The sequence below is a fragment of the Dictyostelium purpureum genome, assembly GCF_000190715.1.
Source record: "Dictyostelium purpureum unplaced genomic scaffold DICPUscaffold_186, whole genome shotgun sequence".
Lineage (NCBI taxonomy): Eukaryota > Evosea > Eumycetozoa > Dictyosteliales > Dictyosteliaceae > Dictyostelium > Dictyostelium purpureum.
The window spans coordinates 39,989-59,232 of record NW_003519523.1 but is presented as its reverse complement, the minus strand read 5'-3'; the positions used below and the strand labels follow the sequence as shown (position 1 = coordinate 59,232).

The window sequence follows — 19,244 nt, the reverse complement described above, 5'->3', positions numbered from 1 at the left end:
ATTTTCGATAGGTTTTGAAAAATAAAACACAACTAATGAATTTAATGAAAAATAAATAAATAAATAAAAAACACATTAATCCGTACAAATAAATAAAAATAATGGTTTTAAAACAAATGATGGGCTATGTGACATTATTATTATTACTATGCTACAAATTTTAAGGTGTGCTAACTGTAACTCCGCCCCTATAAAAAATGTATGTGTGGTTGTGTTTCGGTACTGTTTTTTTGTGTGTGCTATATTAATGTTTACATAACGCTAAAAATCTGTATATTATTATTTATATTAAAAAATCATAATTATAAAGTTAATTTATTTATTTTGATGATTTCTTTTCTTTCTTTTGTTTTAAATCTTTTTGTTGTTTCTTGAAGACAATTTTGGCAGTCTTTTGTTCTTCAATTAAGAAGGCTCTGACGATTCTAGTACGGACACATTTAGCACATTTGCTACCACCGTAAGCACGAGCGACGGTTCTTCTTGATTTTGGAAGATTTTTGTATTGGAATGGTCTTAAAGCTGGGATCTATATATATATTAAAATGATTAATATCGTTATTTTTGTTTATCTAATGAAAATAGGTATATTCTATATTTACACCGGCAAGATTGACACCGCATTCACCACATCTTGGGACTTTACCAACTTTACCGATGTATTGGTAAACTAATCTACCACCTGGAGTCTTAACACTATATAAAAAAAAAGGATATCATTAATAATCTGTGTTGTGTGTGTACAGAGTATGTCAGAGTGTGTGAAAGTGGTAGATATTGACAGATAGTTGATATAAATTGAGATATAGCATTGTATCCAAAAAATAAATTATCTCTATTTTATCCATTATCCATAATCCATAATCAATCCACATGAACCAATATCACACACTTCTCTCTGTTATCTATCTATAATCCAATTAATCTTTACACTTTGACGGTGTTTGAGGTAGTACGGTAAGATAAACGACGACGATAGGTTAATCTTTGGACCATTTTCTATGTGTTTCGTAATATGACTAAGACTAATAGTATTTGGCAAAGTAAAAAAAAAAAACGACACCACCAAAAAAATTTTTAAAAATTTTCAATTTTTTTTTTTTTAAATTTTTAAAAAATTTTTTTAATTTTTTTTTAATTTTTGTTACTCCTCCATAAAATATTTTATATCACAAAAAAAAAATAAAAATAAAGAGAGTTTTAAAAAAAAAAAATAAAAAAAATAAAAAAAATAAAAAAAACAACAATTAATAAATTATATAAATTATATAAATATTAATAAAATAATAATAAAAAAATTATAAATCAAAAAAAAAAAAAAAAACACACACAACAAATAAATTATTTTCAAAATCTTTTTTTTTTTTTTTTTTTTTTTTTTGATCATTAATTATTTTATATAAAATTATGAAATTGGAAAGAATTGAAAATCCAAACAGAGAGTTATTCGAACAATTTGTTTTGAATAATAAACCATTTATCATAACCAATAGTGTATCAAATTGGGAATGCTTTAAAAAATGGTTACCTACAAATAACAATAAAATAAATGAAGATTATTTGAGCACAATGGTAAAAATACAGATATTATTTTTTTTTTTATTGTTTATTATAAAATTAATTAATTTTTAATTTTTTTCATTTTTTATTTTTTTATTTTTTTTTCGTTATTTTTATTATTATTTTTTTTTATTTTTACTAAAGTATTTAAATATTAATGGAATGATACACATTACTTTTTTTAAATAGATAAAAAATAAACAAATACCAGTCAGAGAGAATGTAGATTACAGTTCAGGTGAATGGTTAGGAAAAACAACAGAGATCGATTTTCAAATATTTTATAGTTTATGGAAAGAACATTACATACAGTTTAAACAACAATCGAATAATAGTAATAGTAATAGTAGTAATAATGGTATTAATGATGATAATAATAATAATAATAAAAAGCCCAAATATTACTTAGCAAGTTTACCAGTTAAAACATATTTTAAAGAGCTTGAAAATGATTATATTACACCAGAAATTCCACTAGAGCAGAATAAATCAGCAAATTTATGGATTGGTTTTAAAGATCAAGTCACACCGTTACATCATGATTTCTCTTCGGGTGACCCTGGCATGGATGGTTTGGTAAGTTTTTATAATTATATTTATCACGATTATTATTATTATTATAATTAACAAAACAAAATTTAATTTAATATATAGCATGCAGTTATTATTGGAAAGAAATTATTTAAATTATTTGACCCAGAATTAAATGTTGGATGTTTTAAAAGAAAAAGAGAATGGGGACAATTTCACCATGCAGAGTTTGATATAGATAAGCCAGATTATAATTTGTACCCAGAAGCAAGAAGTGCAATTTGTATCAATGTCGAATTAAATCAAGGCGAAATTTTATATATACCTAAATTGTGGTGGCACTATGTAAAAACATTAGAACCATCGATAAGTTTAAATTTTTGGTTTCAACATATGGGCTCAGAAATGTTAAAGCTAACTAAACTTTGGGGACATATGGAGGATTATTTAGATGCAGTTTACAACATGTCTACAAACCAAGTTTCAAACGATAAAATGAAATCAATTTTAAATTACCTAGGTGATGGCAAACAAAGTTATGATGACCATCAAATACAACAGTATAAAGATGATCCATTCAGGTTTATGAAGTTTCCAAAATTTATAAACTCATTTTCCAATGCAGTAAACAATCCACTATTCAGGAACCACCCTTCAAAAGAGCAGTTTAAAATTCAAATGACACAGTTGGTAAATAATTGGATAGATAGAAAAGAGTTGGAAAGAAAACAACAAGAAAATAAATAAAGATGTAAAATTAATCCAATTATAAAAAAAATAATATTTTGTTTGTTTTTCATTTGTTTTAGTTTTGGTTTGGGCCTATTTACAGGAGTAGAGTGGGTTTATTGTTTTTTTTTTATTGTTTTTTTTTTTCTAAAAGTATGGTATAAAGCTTCATACTTTTCTTTTCTTTTTTTTTTTTTTTTTTATATTTTTTATATTTTTTTTTTTTTTTTTTTTTTTTTTTTTAACAAACAACTATAATGATTTTAAAAAGCATAACTATAAGAGTTACCGGATTTTGACGCAGATACATAAGGTTTTGAAGCCAATGAGTTTGAGCTGTATGGGTTAGTATTAGTTTTTGAAGAAGATACATAAGAGTTTGAAACGGATGAGTAGCTAGCATAGCTATCTGAAGATTTCATAGTGGTGATGTAGGGTTTATCAGCAAGATTGGTTGAGACATACTTGATACCACCTGAAATTGTACTGGTATATTTGGTTTTTTCTTTTCCTTTTAACCAATCTGGTTCTTCCTGTTTTTGAAGTTTAATTGGTGATGTTCCTTGGGAAGTTGGTGATGGTACCTGTAATGATGAGTTTCCTCTTTCAATTACTGGTACTGTTTGTTCCTTAGAATAGTTGGTCTCGAGAAATTGTATTACAACAATATTCTCTTCTTTTTTTTGTTCTGGTTGGGTGACGATATTATCATCAAAAACGACAGAATCATTTACAAAGTATACAGGAAGTAGTTGTGGTTGGTCTGTTTTTAGTTGTTGTTGTTGTTGATGTTGTTTTGGTGGTAGTTCTTGATGTGATTTCTTAACATCTACTCGCAATGGTTGTGAAGTATCATCAATGAATACAAAATCATCTTCATCCATTTTTTAAAAAGATTTATTGAAATTATTATATATTATAACTATTGTTTGTTAAATATTATTATTACAAAGGTGAAGGTTTTATTTTTTTATGTGGGAATTAATAAAAAAAAAAATTTAAGTCTGTTCCAAAATATTATATGCAAGTTTAATGTTGGGTGTGTTAGTAGAAGTGGGGTTGTATTGGTGTGTATGTGTTTTGCAGTTATGTGGTATTATTTTTTTTAAATTTAAAAAAAAAATATAAATTAAATTGTCACATCGCTTTAAAATGAGAAAAAATTAAAAAAATTAAAAAAATAAAAATAAAATAATTAGAAAAAAAATAATATATAAAAAATGTTTTTATATGAATTTTATTTTTTAAAATTTAAAAGAATTTATTTAGAAAAAAAAAATATCGTGGTTGATCAAAATTTATAAAGCATTTTCGTTTGTCCATTATGGGTAAAATAATAGTAAAAAGAAAAAACTAATAAAAATGAAATTGAGGACCTTTATTTACAAAAATATATTTTATTTGTTTTTTTATATGTGATTTTTTTATATGTGATTTTTTTATTTTTTTATTTTTTTATTTTTTGGGATAATTATTATAATTTAAATTGGGGTACATTAAAAAACCCCAGTTTTCTATTTATATTATTGTATCATATTGCTGTTAAAATAATTTACCAAAAAATTATTATTATAACATATGATAAATTAAAAAAATGTGTGTGGGTGATATATTTTAAAATAAAGTATTTTCATCGTTGATTATAAAATCATTTCCATTATTTACAATTTTTATTATATTTGTTGATACAAGAACATCCCAAACTGCTTTTTCTCTTAAGGAGATAAAGTTCTTTTTGACCTTTTTAAATTAAAATAAATAATTAATTTTTTTGATTTTAAAAATTTAAAATATTAACTATATAATACATACCTTTTTATTTATTATAAAGTTCTTTAATATATTGTTAATTTCTTTACTTTTTTCATTTGGTTCAAATGTTATTCTTTTATCTAATAGGTTTTCTAAAATTTTATTTACATGATATCCACCATTCCATTTATAAATATTTGTGCCTTTGTAATGATTTACAATTGATAATGTTTCAAATATATCGATAATTTCTTTATAGATGGTAAAGAGGTTGTAATTTACAAAGCCTAGTTCAAATGAGGATTCTTTTAAGTCAAAGATACGATAGTATACTAAGCTTGGGTTGGAGAGAATTGATTTAACCATTCCTTGTATTTCAATTGAGATATCATAGTTGTTTGTGGTAGGATAAAATGGTTTTTTGGTATTATTATTTTGGCAAAGTTGGTAACCTGAGAGGGTAAATATTTTTTCACCAAAGGATAAGTGGTTGTAGTGGTGAAAGTATTGATCAACAACTTCGTTGCTAAAGATTTTGGTTTTCTTTAAAAAGCTTTTTTGTCTTTCAAAAGTATCGAATTGGCTTTCGTTTAATAAGAAATTGATTGGATCTGGACCATCACCCATAGGTGTGTTAAGCATCATGATTTGATTAGACTTTTTGTTATTATATAAATCATATGATGATGGACTGTCAATTGGGTTTGGGCCTTCATTTAATTGTTGTTGTTGTTCGAGTTTTAATAATGTTAAGGTGGTGAATGTTCCTTTATTTAAAATACAATTAATATTCATTTTTATATTTTTAATTAATTTTTTGAAAACTAAAATATTTTTAAAATTATAAAATAAAAAAAAAAAAAAAATTAATAAATATAATAATATGTGGTTATAAATTTAAGAAATAGTTACATTAAATTAATAAAACTATCTCTTTTTTATAAATATATATATTTTGTTTTAAAATAAATAAACAATTATTAGTTTTTTTTTTTTTTTCTATTTATATATTTTTTTTTTTAAAATTAAAATTAAAAAAAATATTAATTTTGATAATGATAATAAAATAATATGTTTATTTATTATGTGTTTTTTTGTTGTGTTTTCTGTTTAATGTTAAAGAGACTATTCATTTACATTATATCAATAGTTTGTGTTTTTTTTTTTTGTAGTGATCTTTTAAAAAGTAAAGGTTATAGTGTTTTTTTTTTAAAAATTGTATAGGTAATATGAGTGTGTTTATATTTTTGATATTTTCTCTCTATAAATCACATACACAGTCAAATAGACTAAATTTCTACCTTCTCATTCTCAACTAACAAAGATGAGATTGTATATTAAAATTTTAATATAGAGTTTTTAAAAAAGAGAAAGATTTAATAAAAAATATAATATTAAATAAATCTCACAATATAATACACCTAAATGATCACACAAAAGTAAAAAGACACACCCACTTTTTTGTTTTTTTTTTTTTATAATTAAAAAATTTATTAATTTTCAAAAATATTTAAAAAATACCCCCACACACTCAAATAGTTCTGATACATAGCTAAAAATACTATATATAGTGGTGTTATATATAGCTTTTAAAACTGGCAAAAGGTATACAAATCATATTGAAAGGAAATAATAAAAAAAAAAAAAAATAGTAATAGATCTGATTATTTATTATTTAAATTTAAAACCAAACTAAAGTAAATATAATATAGTGGTGGTCATAATGATATAATACATATCAGAGTTTGTCAATATAGTTTTTATTAATTCTACATATCATTGAAATAAAATTCTTCTTTCTTTATAAGACAACCATAGTCCACATGAAAAGCTCTAGGTATATTTTAAAGGTTTTATTACTATTAACATTAACATTACATGATATCACTTATAATTGGTTTTCATTTTAAATTTAAAGTCAAAAGTAATATTTTTATATTTTAAAATTGGGATTTCATAAGAAGCATTTTCAAAATCCCAAATCTTTCTAATTTCATTAAAACTTTACCAACCTACAGCACGTATACATGTTATTTTTTTAATGGATGGAATGTAAAGAAATATTAGCTACTCTGTTTGAAATGAATCAATTTCAAAAGGTGTAATATTTCATTATATTATTATAAAATTAATTTGAACTGGCTGAAGGTTTGTGATTCTTTCTCGATTTTACCATCGACATTTGATTCTAAAAAAAACAAAAAAAAAACAATTACAATCAATGTCTATTAATTTGTTTATTTTAAATTTAAAACTGTTTGATATAATTTTCGAAAATTATAAAGTTTTTGAATGAGGTTATTTTTAGAAATCATTTTTTTTTCTCCTATATAAAAGTTAATTAAATATAATAAGTAATTTTATTTAAAAAAAAATAAAATTTGTGGTTTATGTAAAAGGGTGAAAAGGAGTGGTTTGCAAAGTTGTTTTAATTATGTATTTGTGTGTGCTAGTTTGTGTGTGTTGTGGTTATTTTTAAATTATTTTCAAATTAAAACTTGAAAAAATAATTGTGTTCCTATTTTTAACTGTTTTTTTAAATCCTCACACACAACAAAGAGTATTTTTAAAAATAGAGCTGACTTTAAAAATGATGGAGAAATCAAACAGTTAAAAATTAATAAACAAAAACTTTAAAAGAATTTTTTTATTTTTTTATTTTTTTTAATTTTTTTAAAATTTTATTTGTACAGACATCCGATTTTTAAAAATGGAACTGTTGTTATAATAATAATCATTTTGATAGAGATTGATTTTAAAAGTGGTTTTGATGTCTTTATCTCATTTAAGTGTGAGGGTGTGTGAATACAAATTTAATAGATAGAATGTAAAAAAACAAATATAATATCAAATAAATAAATTATATAATTTAATTAATTATATTTTATTTGTTATTAATATATATACACATAGTTTTGAGATTATTTTTAAAATTTCTTAAATATAACCACTGATGCATTTTCAACAATCCAAATTTTTTAAAATTCCAAATTTTTTTTTTCTTTTTTTTTTTTCTTTTTTTTTTCTTTTCATTTTTTTAATTGAAAATATAATTACGAAATTATGTATATATGATTTCATATATTTTAAGCCAAAATAACCAATACTAAATTCATTCGTTTTTTATTTATTTATAAATATATTTTTTTATTATTTTTTATTTTTTTTTTTAATTTAATTTTTTTAAAAAAACTAATTTTTTTTTTTTTTTTTTAAATTTATTTTTATTTTTCTATTTTTTTATTTTTTTATTTTTTTGTTTTTATTTTTATCATTTCCTTCTTCTAAATTATAATAATTATTCATATGAAATTAATTTAAAAATCCAATTAAAAAAACAATCATAAATTTGAAAAACATTATATTTTAAATAATAAAAAAAATTAATCAATCAAAAATTAATCAAATAACCAATTTATCAATTTAATTCATATAATAAATAGATTTTTTTTTTTATAATAAATAATAATAAAAATGGAAGAAAAAGAAGAAAGAGATAAGAGTAGAGATAAAGAAAGAAGTGATAGGGATAGAGATCGTAGTGATAGAGACAGAGATAGAGATCGTGGTGATCGTAGTGATAGAGACAGAGATTACTATAGAAGAGATCGTGATAGAGATCGTGGTGATCGTAGTGATAGAGACAGAGATAGAAATAGAGATAGAGACAGAGATCGTGATAGAGAGCGTGATAGAGATCGTAGTGATCGTAGTGATAGAGACAGAGATAGAGATAGAGAACGTGATAGAGAACGTGATGGTTATTCAAATAAAAAAAGAAGTAGATCACCACCAGCATCACGTAGTGGAAGAGGTGACCCATTTACAGCAACTCCACAATCAAGAAAGTCATCACTTTGGGATAGACAACCTGATCAAGAATCACCACCATCAATGTCACAGCAGGGTGGATTTCAACAACAACCATTTATGCAACAACAAAATTTTCAACAACAACAACAACAACCACAATTTTTTAATAATAATAATAATAACAGTAGTAGTAGTAGTAATAATAATGGATTTCAACAAATGCAGCAACAACCACAACAACAACAATTTAACCCAATGTTTCAACAAACACAACATCAACAAGTACAACAACAAATGCAACAACAATTGGACCCACAAAAGAAACAATCAAGAAGAATTTATGTTGGTAATATACCACCAGGTATTACAGATTCAGAGTTAATTGAGTTTTTTAATGCAGCAGTTTTAGCAGCCAATTTAAATGTTAAACCAGGACCACCAGTAGTATTTTGTCAAATTAATGCACCAAAGTGTTTTGCATTCATAGAATTTAGAACCCCAGAAGAAGCAACCAATGCCATGAGGTTTGATGGTATTACTTTAAAAAACTATACATTAAAAATCCGTAGACCAAAAGATTATCAACAATCCAATGATCCAACCAACACATCAGCATTACCCACTATCGTACCAACCAATGTGCCAGATAGTGAACATAAAATATTTGTTGGTGGTTTACCAAGTAACCTTAATGAAGAGCAAGTTAAAACATTATTATCAGCCTATGGTAAATTGAAGGCATTCAATTTGGTCAAAGATACCAACACTGGTATTTCAAAGGGTTATGCATTTTGTGAATATCTTGACCCAGATGTAACAGATCAAGCATGCGCAAGTTTAAATGGTATTTCATTGGCCGACAAAAATCTAATTGTTCAACGTGCAAGCATCGGTTCCAAAGCAGCTTTGGCCGAAAAGAAGGTTACCGACGACCCTATAGCTGGTGGTGATTCAACACCCATGTTGCCAGGAAGCGAAAAAATTATCGATCCAGCAATCACCAACTTATTAAATCTTACCATACCAGTTGCACAAACTCTCAGTACCATTAGATCTACTGTACCATCATCACCAACCACATCGACAACACAAACATCCATTGACAACAATACCAAACCATCACGTGTCATTCAACTTTTAAATTTAGTAGATAAAGAAGATTTGTATGACGATAAAGAATATGATAATATTTTAATCGACGTTAAAGAGGAATGTGAAAATTTTGGACCAACTCAATCACTTTGGTTACCAATGCCTTCAAAGAATCCATTAGATGTAACAAGAATATATATTGAATTTCAACAACTAGAATCTTCACAAAAAGCTTGTTTAGGTTTAGGTGGCAAAAAATATAATGGAAGAACCATTTTTTCAGCATATTACCCCGAAGATTTATATTATAAAAACTCTCAAAATATTAATACCGATAATTACGAAGATCCACCAAATTATAATGGTGATTATAATCAAGATTATGGTAGTGATAATTAATAAATAATAAAGTTTTTAAAAAAAAAAAAAAAAAACATAATAAAATTTAAAAATTAATAAATAACTGCTCTTTCTCCCTCCCCATAATCCAATAATAATAATTGTAATAATATTATTCAATTTATTTAAATTTAAATGATTTAAATTTTTTATTATTTTATTAATATTATTAATATTAATTTATTCTTCGAAGGAGTTTAATTTACGGGCTCTTTCCTCTAAATTTTCAGCTTCTTTTAATCTTCCTTTTTCCCTCATCATTTGAGCATAGTCCCAAAGCACATTGCCAAATTCGATATCTACTTCTTTATTGTTTCTTAGTTCTCTCTCTCTTTTACCTGGTTGATAATGATAGTTTGAGCTTTCATTTTTATTGATTAATTCTCTTTCGTTTTCTCTTCTTTTAATATTGTTTTTGTGATCTTCAAAAATAGTGATGCATTTATTGAAGAAACCTTCGGCCCATGAGTGACTACCCTTGTCTCTATAGAGTTTACCTAAAACATATAAAACACAACCTACTTTTGAATTATTTCTTCCATATACCATTTCCGATTTTTGAATTGCATTCTCTAATACTGGAACTGCTTTATCAAATTGGTCACTATCATATAAAAATTCACCATAGTTTGCTAAAATATTTACTAATTCGATATCGTTATTATTCTTTTCTGCCAATTCTTTTGATTTTAAATATAACTCTTCTGCTAATATGTCATTATCACCCTTTGAATGTAAATAACATGCATAATTTGATAATATTGATTCTAAAAATAAAAAATATTATAAATACAAAAAAAAAGTTAGTTAGTTTTAAATTAATAAAAAAAAAACTATTGATTTATCTTACCATTTAATTTATTTGATTCATCCAAGTTTTCTTTTGATAGTTTTATACATTCGTTATATACCGAGTCAGCTTCATCATCGCAATCTAAAGATAAAACAATTGCTTTATTTAAAAGTGTTGAAACTACAACTTCGTAATCATTATTTTTCTTTGCGATATCAATAATTTGATCGATAACTTTGAAACACTTTTCTTTATCGCCTTGATATTGATGACAAATCATTAAATAGTTTAAAGTTGGTATTGATATTGGTGATGTGTATAATTGATCTTGAATTCTATTTAAAATTTGATTACAATATTTTTCAGCACTTGAAAGATCTCCAATAATTAATTCTAAATTTACCATACGAAATAATACGTTGATTGTAATATCGTGTTTTCTGCCTAATGTTGACTCAACCATTTGTAATGATCGATTTAAAATGGATTTAGCTGCGCTATAGTTTCCTTTTTCTTCATAATTTTTATAATCCTTAATCTCTTGAAAAACTTCATCTTCATTTGAAAATTTATAATCTGTTTTAATTGATTGGAAACTTTTATATGATATATTTCTATTGTAGCTATTATTATTAAAATTGTTGCTATTTAGTGATGATTTTGAACTAAACAACTTGATATTGTTTGTTATATTATTGTTAATATTATTATTATTATAAAATTTTATAAAATTAATAAATCTGTGATTATTGCTTCTTAATATATTCATTTTGTGATTGTTTTATATGAATTTGTGGGTGTGTGGTGTGGGTATGAATTTTTATTATTATTATTTTTAAAAGATAAATTTAATTTTAAACATTAATAATAAAAGTATTAGTTTTAATATTTAAATACATTAAAAGTAATATGAAATTCAAGGTTTATTTTTTTTTTTTTTTTTAAAAAAAATAAAAATTTTTATAAAAAAAAAAAAATTAAAAAAATTATTTTTTTTTTTTTCGTTTTTTTGTAATATTAGATTTTTACAGACTTATTATAAATAATAATATTAAATAATAAAATGATCAGATCATCAATTAATTTATTAAGTAAATATATATTATTTATAATTACAAAATAAAAATAAAAACTAATTGATTAATTAAAAAAATAAATTAAAAAATTAAAAATTTAATTTTTATTTAATTTTTAATTTAAATTAAAATTTTTATTTTTAATTTTTTTTATAACTATAGGAGCATCAAATAAAATTAATTTAAATAATACAAATAGATTATTTGCAAATAGTTTATTATTAAATAATGGTGAAAAGAAATCATATTTCTCAACCGAAGTTAAAGTACCAATCGAATTAATTAAAGAATTAAGAGTTAAAACTCAATCACCAGTTCAAGAATGTAAAAAAGCATTACAAGCAAGCAACAACGATATAGAAAAGGCCGTTCAATGGTTATTAGAAAAAGGCAAAGCTACTGCTGAAAAATTAAAGACTAGAGTTTCTGCAGAAGGTATTGTTTCAATTTTAACCTCTGGTAATAAAGGTGTTATTTTAGAAATGAACAGTGAAACCGATTTCGTTTCACGTGGTGATATTTTCCGTGATTTAGCACAACAAATTTCAAAAGCCTCATTAGAAAACTCATCAGCTATTGTTGATGGTAAAAACGGTGTCACCGATATTGCACCAACTGAAGTCGATAAGATCAATCCAATCAAATTCGATTTTGTCATTGAAGATACAGTTGAACCAATGACTGTTAGAGATTTAATTGTTCGTGCCGTTAGCAAGTTACGTGAAAATATTGTCTTACGTCGTGTTTCTTTAGTATCATCCAATAGTAATAATGTTGTCGTCTCTGGTTATGCTCATAACCCAGCTTTAGCAGACAGCACTTTTGGTCGTTTAGGTGCCATTGTAGAACTCGAATACGAAGGTGAATGTAATGATATCAATGCTCTTAAAGATTTTGGTAAAAAGATTGCCACTCATATTGTTGCTCAATCACCATCATGTGTTTCAGTTGATGACATTGCTGCTGATATCATCGAAGATTGTAAAAAAAATAATAAAAGCGTTGAAAAACTCTATGACGATATGGTACTTTTAGAACAAGAACTCCTTGGCTCTTTATCAAACGAAAAAGTTAAAGATAGTTTAGTCACTCTTTCAAATAAATTAGGCTCAAAATCAATTTCAATCAAATCATTTAGACGTTATGCAATCGGTGAAACTGCTGATAAATTATAAAATAAAATAAAATAAAATAAATAAGATAAAATAAAAAAATAATTATAAAACTATATTTTATTTTTCAAATAGTTTTTATAAAATTAATAAAATAAAGTTTTCTTTTTTACAAATCTTTTTTTTTACTTTAAATAAAGAAAGAAAAAATTTGAAATAGAAAAGGTGGATAAACCCTATAAAATGTGGAGGAACATCAAATAAACATAGAAGCATGTTGAAATAGCACAATTTTTTTAATCAATCAATAAGTTATTTAAAATTTTAAGTTGGGTTATTTTTAAAAACTCACCAACTAAAAAACTTAATTTTTTTTATTAATAATTACCCCAATGTGTGAACTAAAATTAGATAATAGTTATTATAGTCTTAATTAAACAAAACTTAATTTATCATATTGGAAAAAAAATTTAAATCTTAACCATTTTACAAATTTTTTATTACAATAATAATCTATTTTTTAAAATTCTTTAGTTTTTGTGAATTCTGTGTCGTATGAAAACTAAAAAAATAAAAATAAAAATAAAATAAAATTATTTTTTTTTAATTTTATTTAGTTTTTTGGAGTTTAATACGGCATTAGAATGATTCTTTTTATTTTTTGATGGCAACAAGTACAAAAAATAACCAATACCAATACCAATATCAATACTTAATAAAATAGTAAATATTTTCCTTTTTTTTTTCTTTTTTTTTTATTTTTTATTTTTTTTTACTCAATAATAATAGATATTTAGAATTTATATTATTTATAATTATTGTTAAAAATGAAGTTAATTTTAACTTTTTTATTTATTTCACTACTATCATTAAATGGATTGGTTATATCAGAATCATCAATTTTAAAAGATTATGTTTATGCAGAAGATCCACATTACAATTGGACATATAAAACAAGTTATGATATTGGTTCTTCAAATGTTCATGTTTTAGAATTGGGTATGTTATAATATTTTTCCTATTTCTTTGGAACCAATGTCTCTTTTTTAACATTTTTTTAATTAAATTTCATTTTTTTTATTTTTTTAATAATTTATATCATTAATTTTTATAGTATCACAACAATGGATGGAAAATTTTACAGATTCATCAATTTGGAAACATTGGTTAACTATTTGTGTACCAAAAACAGTTGAACAACAAAAAACAGGTCTTTTATATATAAGTGGTGGAGCATATAATAATGCAGATTGGAGTGTTCCAAGTTCAGAATTTGTAGCAGGTGATTATGGTCAACAAGTTTGTCAAGAAGCCAATGCAATTACTGCTACAATTAATCAAATTCCAAACCAGTATATTACTTTTGATGATGGTGTTGCAAGACGTGAAGATGACATCGTAGCTTATTCATGGCGTAAATATATTGATACTCAAGATTCAAATTGGGTCAGTTTATTACCACAAACCAAGTCTGTTATTAAAGCAATGGATGCAATTCAAGAATTTGGTAAACAAAATGACGTTAATATTGAAAAGTTTATTCCATTTGGTGCAAGTAAAAGAGGATGGACTACATATGGTGTTGGCATGGTTGGTGATCCACGTATTGCCGCCATTATTCCAATGGTTATCGGTGTACCAAATTTAGTCGAAGAAATTAAAGTTCAAGTTCAATGTTATAACAACTGGTCATTCGCTCTCGAACCATATGTTAACCAAAGTATACCTTCTTTCCTCGATACTAAGTACTTTGATGTTGTAACCGATATTGTAGACCCAATTAACTATTTAGATACATTAGAAAGTATTCCAAAATTTATAGGTAACCATCATATATAATAATAACCACAGCACCTCCACCGTTACTAATTATTTTTTAAATTATCTATAACATAGTTCTTTCAATTGAAGATGAATTCTTTTTACCAGATTCAACCAAATACTACTATAGTGAAATAAAGGGTGAAAAAAGATTAGGTTTATTCCAAACTGATCATGCTATTGTAGGTTTCCCAGGATTATCGACTGAAATTTCAAGATACTTTAATTTAATTGTAACTAATGCTGAACGTCCAGAGCTTACATGGGACATCACATATTCTAGTGATAACAACGCTGGTACAATCAAAATGAATATTGCTAAAGGTACCCCAACAAAGATCGTTGTTTATTCAGTAACCACCGTTTCAAAAACCTCTAGAGATTTCAGAAAGTACACATGTGCCGCTGGATGCCCTCAAGCATTTGAATATATCTCACAAGATATTCCATTAGCCTCAAACAACAGCTATTCAATCACCATTAATAAACAAACTGATGGCGGTTGGACAGCTTTTTATTTTGAAGTTGAGTTTGATACCATTGCAACTGTTAATACCGAATTAGCTGTAGTACCAAATGTTTACCCATACCCAGAATGCCCAGCCGAAGAATGCGCATCAGGTGTTCCAGAATGGGTCGTAAACTCTGCTAATAACATCAAAACCACCAAAAACTGGTTAGCTTTATCAGTTTATTCAATCTTTTTAATTTTATTATTTTTATTTTAATAATTAATAAAACCAACCAAATTAATAATATTATAATATTTATAATTATATTAATATAAAAATAACAAAACTCCCTAAAAAATTATAATTTATTTTATAGTTTTTATAATTATAAAACTAAATTAATTTACTTTCTTTTTATTATTTGTTTTTTTTGATTTGCTTGAATTGACCTCTTTTCTTAATTTTTCCAATTCAAAATAAATTTTAATATCGTCAGAAGTAAAGTTTGTGGGTGCAAATAATTTTTCATTTTTTTCTAATTTTTTATCGTATGGTAATTGGTACTCTTCTTTTCTATACGGTAATCTCATTTCCTCTTTTCCATTCTTGAACAATATGAGAGATGGTATTTGTTTGCTTGATACTGAATCGTTAATATCGTATTCATATGCTATATTTTTCCATCTTCCTATATCAATCTTTCCAAAATTAATTTCTGGGTATCTATATTATATTTATTATAAAATGATGTTAGCTATTGTTATTAAATAAGGTTGTATGTAGTAAATATTTACAAAAATGATAAATCTGCAAAGGTGGATGCTAAATAAGTGCATGGTGGTGACCATGTGGTATAAAGCTCGAGTAAAAAGTATCTATCTTTGATTTCTTGTGAATTTGATGATTTAAATAGGAACTCTTTTAATGTTAATTGATTTAAATACTGAACATTATGTGATTGCTTTGGATCTGGTTGAGACTTTAATAAATATACGATTGATGATAAAACCCCATATGCTAAAATATAATAAAATCCATGGTGAAATTCGAGCTGAATGAAATTTGATAAAAAACTATTGTTATTATTATTATTATTAATGTTATCAAATTTGAACTCTTCATTTTGCTCCAATAACTCTTTCTGCTTATCCTCGAATCTGATTTTAGCTTCGCCTGAGTAATATAGTAATATCACTGTTGATAATTTTAAATTAAATAATATACTAGTTAACATTTTGTCAATATTATTATTATTTTTTAAAATTTTTAAGATCACCATAAATGATGTAACATAAATGATCATTATTTCATTCTATTTTTAGATTTTATTATTATTACATTATTAAGTAGATTCATTGAATTGTGAATTTTAAAAAAGTAAATTTGAAAAAAATTATAAAAAAAAATTAGTAAACTTTTAAATTAAAAAAATTAAAAATAATATTTTAGGAAAAAATTAAGATTAAATAAAAAATTAATTTTTATATGTGTGTGTTTGTGTGTATGTGTTTATGTGTGTATTTGATGACGTTTAAATAATTACACTTGGTTTATAAATAATTTTAAATAATCTTAAAATTGGATATATTAATAAGAACATGAAATTAATTATATAATATTTTTGAAATACATGTTTGAGAACCCGCTTCTGTTGGGCCTTTAGTGAGTCCTCTGTTATTTGATTATTAGTATTGCTGATAAAGTTATTGTTATTTGTTTTATTTTTTTCCATAATAATAATAATAATAATAATAAATAATAATAAATAATTATTTTGTTGAACAACAAAAATAATTTTTTTTTTATTTTAATTTTTAATTTTTTTTTTTATTTTTAATTTTTTTTTTTAAAATTTTTTTAAATTTTTTTTTTAATTTTTAATTTTTAATTTTTTTTTTTAAATTTTTTTTTTTTTTTTTTTTTTGGTTTTTATCACACTTTTTATATATATACATAAACACACAAATTAAATATATTAAACAATATATTTATTAATTAAAAGATGAAACTTACAATAAAGAATATCAACAAAGAAGTATACTCATTTGAACTTGATTCTGACAAAACCGTAAGTTCAATAAATAAATTAATTAATTTAATTTCACCAAAATATTTTTTTCCAAAAAATAAAAAATAAAAAATAAAAAACAAAAAAGAAAAAAAAAAGAAAAAGATATAGATAAATAAATATAAAAAGAAGAAAATAACATTTGTTGCATTGATGTATATGTACTAATTTTATAATCAATTTTTAAAATTTGAACATCAAATTTTAATATATATTACATTAATTAATATTACATGGAATAATTAATTAAAGGTTTTAGATTTAAAAAATTCAATTTTCGAAAAATATAATCAAATTCCATCATGGCAAACATTAATTTATAGTGGTAAAATTTTAGAAGATAAAAATACTTTAGAATCATACAAAATAAGTGAGCAAGGCTTTATTGTTATGATGATAAAGAAACCAAGAGAAGCTCCAGCAACTGCTACCACTACATCACCTTCAGAATCAACATCATCACCATCAAACAGTACAACTACATCACAACCAGCTAATACCACTAGTGCACCAGTCACTACCCCAAATCCAACCCCAGCCAGACCAACTACCCCAAATCCAACTCCAACCACAAGCTCAACTCCAGGCACAACACCATCATCAAATACCTCACCTTCCCAAAATACATCATCAACTGATTTCGTTACTGGTACAGAATTAGAAAATACAATTAAAAATATTGTGGACATGGGTTTCCAAAGAGAGCAAGTTATTAGAGCCCTTAGATTAGGTTATAATAATGCTGATCGTGCTGTTGAACTTTTACTTTCCGGTAGTATCCCAGAAAATGCTGCTGATGACGAAGAAGAAGATAATATGGATGGTAATTATTAATTTTATTATATTGACAGATATATGTTTTGTTTCACCTTTTTTTACGGTTTTTAAAAAGATTAGTTTTTTTTTTTTTTTTTTTTTTTTTTTTTATTTTATTTTATTTTATAAAAAAAATAGTATAATAGTTTTTTCTTTTATATAGTTTTATCTATATTATATAAGGATTAAATTATATTAACAAAAAAACCATTTTTTTTTTTCTACCTTTTTCCGATCTTTCTTTCTTTCTCATTATTTAATGTCGGGATTGCCAATTATTTTTAATTTCCATCATTCCAATCCATCTCTTATTATTTATGGTGTCTCTATTATAATATCAATGTTTCCATCATCAAATTTAACCATGTAATTTTATTATTTTAACTTTCTTTTACTCAACTATCTCAATTTTCACCCTCCATACTTATAATAATAATAACAATAATAACTTTACAATTTTCAATATACTACCATTTTAATTCTCTTTTTTTTTTAATATACGGATGATTATGATCATGACCATGATCATGATGGATTTGACGATGATGAAGTTGGTGGTGGTGGTAATGATCAACAAGGTGGTGACAATCCATTTGAAGCCCTTAGAAATCATCCATATTTCCCAATGCTCCGTCAAGCTATTGCTCAAGATCCAAATATTATCCCAACTCTTTTACAACAATTAGCCCAATCAAACCCAGAATTAGTTAGACAAATTTCTGAACGTCCAAACGATTTTATTCGTATTTTCCAAGGTGAAGAAGGTGGTAATGGTGGCGGTGTTGGCGGCAGTCAACCAGGTCAATTTACTATTCAAGTTACAAGAGAAGAAAATGATGCCATTGAAAGAGTAATAGCCCCCTTTTGTATAACCATAAAACCCAATATATATACTAATATTTATTTATTTTTTTTTCTAGTTACAACAATTAACCGGTTTAGAAAAACAAGTTGTTATTGAAGCTTACTTTGCATGTGATAAAAATGAAGAGCTTGCTGCTTCATATTTATTTGAACGTGAAGATGATGAATAAACTATTCACCAATCCATCAAAAAAGTAGTAATAAAATAAATCAAAAACAAAAAAAAATCCAAAAACAAAATAACAATATGTACATAAAACTAAAAAAAAACTTTTTTAATGTCCTAAACCACACATCTAACTTTCCCTAAAATAAAAATAGAATATATTTTTTAATTATTTACATATATTTTAACATCCAAAAAAC

General features: G+C 24.4%; 10 protein-coding genes across 10 annotated transcripts; 5 read left to right on the top strand and 5 right to left on the bottom strand.

Annotated features, from left to right (window-relative positions):
- Window positions 1–281: 281 nt before the first annotated feature.
- On the bottom strand, window positions 282–1,009 carry DICPUDRAFT_56286 (ribosomal protein L34). Its single transcript, XM_003289653.1, has 3 exons — window positions 932–1,009; window positions 603–696; window positions 282–529 (listed from the first exon to the last, which is right to left on the bottom strand). The coding sequence occupies exons 1-3, from the start codon at window positions 994–996 to the stop codon at window positions 320–322; spliced, it is 369 nt and encodes a 122-aa protein (XP_003289701.1). The 5' UTR covers window positions 997–1,009; the 3' UTR covers window positions 282–319.
- A 398-nt stretch (window positions 1,010–1,407) lies between these two features.
- DICPUDRAFT_154113 (uncharacterized protein) lies at window positions 1,408–2,838 on the top strand (the record flags this gene model as incomplete). The annotated part of the gene is made up of 3 exons (XM_003289665.1): window positions 1,408–1,572; window positions 1,750–2,136; window positions 2,215–2,838. 3 exons carry the CDS (start codon window positions 1,408–1,410, stop codon window positions 2,836–2,838), a joined length of 1,176 nt encoding a protein of 391 aa, XP_003289713.1.
- Window positions 2,839–2,967: 129 nt separating this feature from the next.
- On the bottom strand, window positions 2,968–3,905 carry DICPUDRAFT_98468 (uncharacterized protein). The gene has a single exon (XM_003289652.1). The coding sequence runs from the start codon at window positions 3,702–3,704 to the stop codon at window positions 3,084–3,086; it is 621 nt and encodes a 206-aa protein (XP_003289700.1). The 5' UTR covers window positions 3,705–3,905; the 3' UTR covers window positions 2,968–3,083.
- A 529-nt stretch (window positions 3,906–4,434) lies between these two features.
- DICPUDRAFT_80482 (uncharacterized protein) lies at window positions 4,435–5,367 on the bottom strand (the record flags this gene model as incomplete). Its single annotated transcript, XM_003289651.1, has 2 exons — window positions 4,435–4,560; window positions 4,633–5,367. 2 exons carry the CDS (start codon window positions 5,365–5,367, stop codon window positions 4,435–4,437), a joined length of 861 nt encoding a protein of 286 aa, XP_003289699.1.
- Window positions 5,368–7,984: 2,617 nt separating this feature from the next.
- Window positions 7,985–9,876, top strand: DICPUDRAFT_56283 (uncharacterized protein; the record flags this gene model as incomplete). Its single annotated transcript, XM_003289664.1, has 3 exons — window positions 7,985–8,479; window positions 8,669–9,277; window positions 9,413–9,876. The coding sequence occupies exons 1-3, from the start codon at window positions 8,047–8,049 to the stop codon at window positions 9,874–9,876; spliced, it is 1,506 nt and encodes a 501-aa protein (XP_003289712.1). The 5' UTR covers window positions 7,985–8,046.
- Window positions 9,877–10,056: 180 nt separating this feature from the next.
- DICPUDRAFT_80480 (uncharacterized protein) lies at window positions 10,057–11,438 on the bottom strand (the record flags this gene model as incomplete). Its single annotated transcript, XM_003289650.1, has 2 exons — window positions 10,057–10,643; window positions 10,727–11,438. 2 exons carry the CDS (start codon window positions 11,436–11,438, stop codon window positions 10,057–10,059), a joined length of 1,299 nt encoding a protein of 432 aa, XP_003289698.1.
- Window positions 11,439–11,732: 294 nt separating this feature from the next.
- DICPUDRAFT_80479 (uncharacterized protein) lies at window positions 11,733–12,920 on the top strand (the record flags this gene model as incomplete). The annotated part of the gene is made up of 2 exons (XM_003289663.1): window positions 11,733–11,760; window positions 11,908–12,920. 2 exons carry the CDS (start codon window positions 11,733–11,735, stop codon window positions 12,918–12,920), a joined length of 1,041 nt encoding a protein of 346 aa, XP_003289711.1.
- A 764-nt stretch (window positions 12,921–13,684) lies between these two features.
- DICPUDRAFT_154106 (uncharacterized protein) lies at window positions 13,685–15,406 on the top strand (the record flags this gene model as incomplete). Its single annotated transcript, XM_003289662.1, has 4 exons — window positions 13,685–13,856; window positions 13,972–14,303; window positions 14,328–14,661; window positions 14,754–15,406. 4 exons carry the CDS (start codon window positions 13,685–13,687, stop codon window positions 15,404–15,406), a joined length of 1,491 nt encoding a protein of 496 aa, XP_003289710.1.
- A 122-nt stretch (window positions 15,407–15,528) lies between these two features.
- Window positions 15,529–16,433, bottom strand: DICPUDRAFT_80477 (uncharacterized protein; the record flags this gene model as incomplete). Its single annotated transcript, XM_003289649.1, has 2 exons — window positions 15,529–15,853; window positions 15,925–16,433. The coding sequence occupies 2 exons, from the start codon at window positions 16,431–16,433 to the stop codon at window positions 15,529–15,531; spliced, it is 834 nt and encodes a 277-aa protein (XP_003289697.1).
- A 640-nt stretch (window positions 16,434–17,073) lies between these two features.
- On the top strand, window positions 17,074–19,237 carry DICPUDRAFT_48776 (uncharacterized protein). The gene is made up of 4 exons (XM_003289661.1): window positions 17,074–17,198; window positions 17,451–18,021; window positions 18,566–18,864; window positions 18,935–19,237. The coding sequence occupies exons 1-4, from the start codon at window positions 17,133–17,135 to the stop codon at window positions 19,046–19,048; spliced, it is 1,050 nt and encodes a 349-aa protein (XP_003289709.1). The 5' UTR covers window positions 17,074–17,132; the 3' UTR covers window positions 19,049–19,237.
- Window positions 19,238–19,244: the final 7 nt, after the last annotated feature.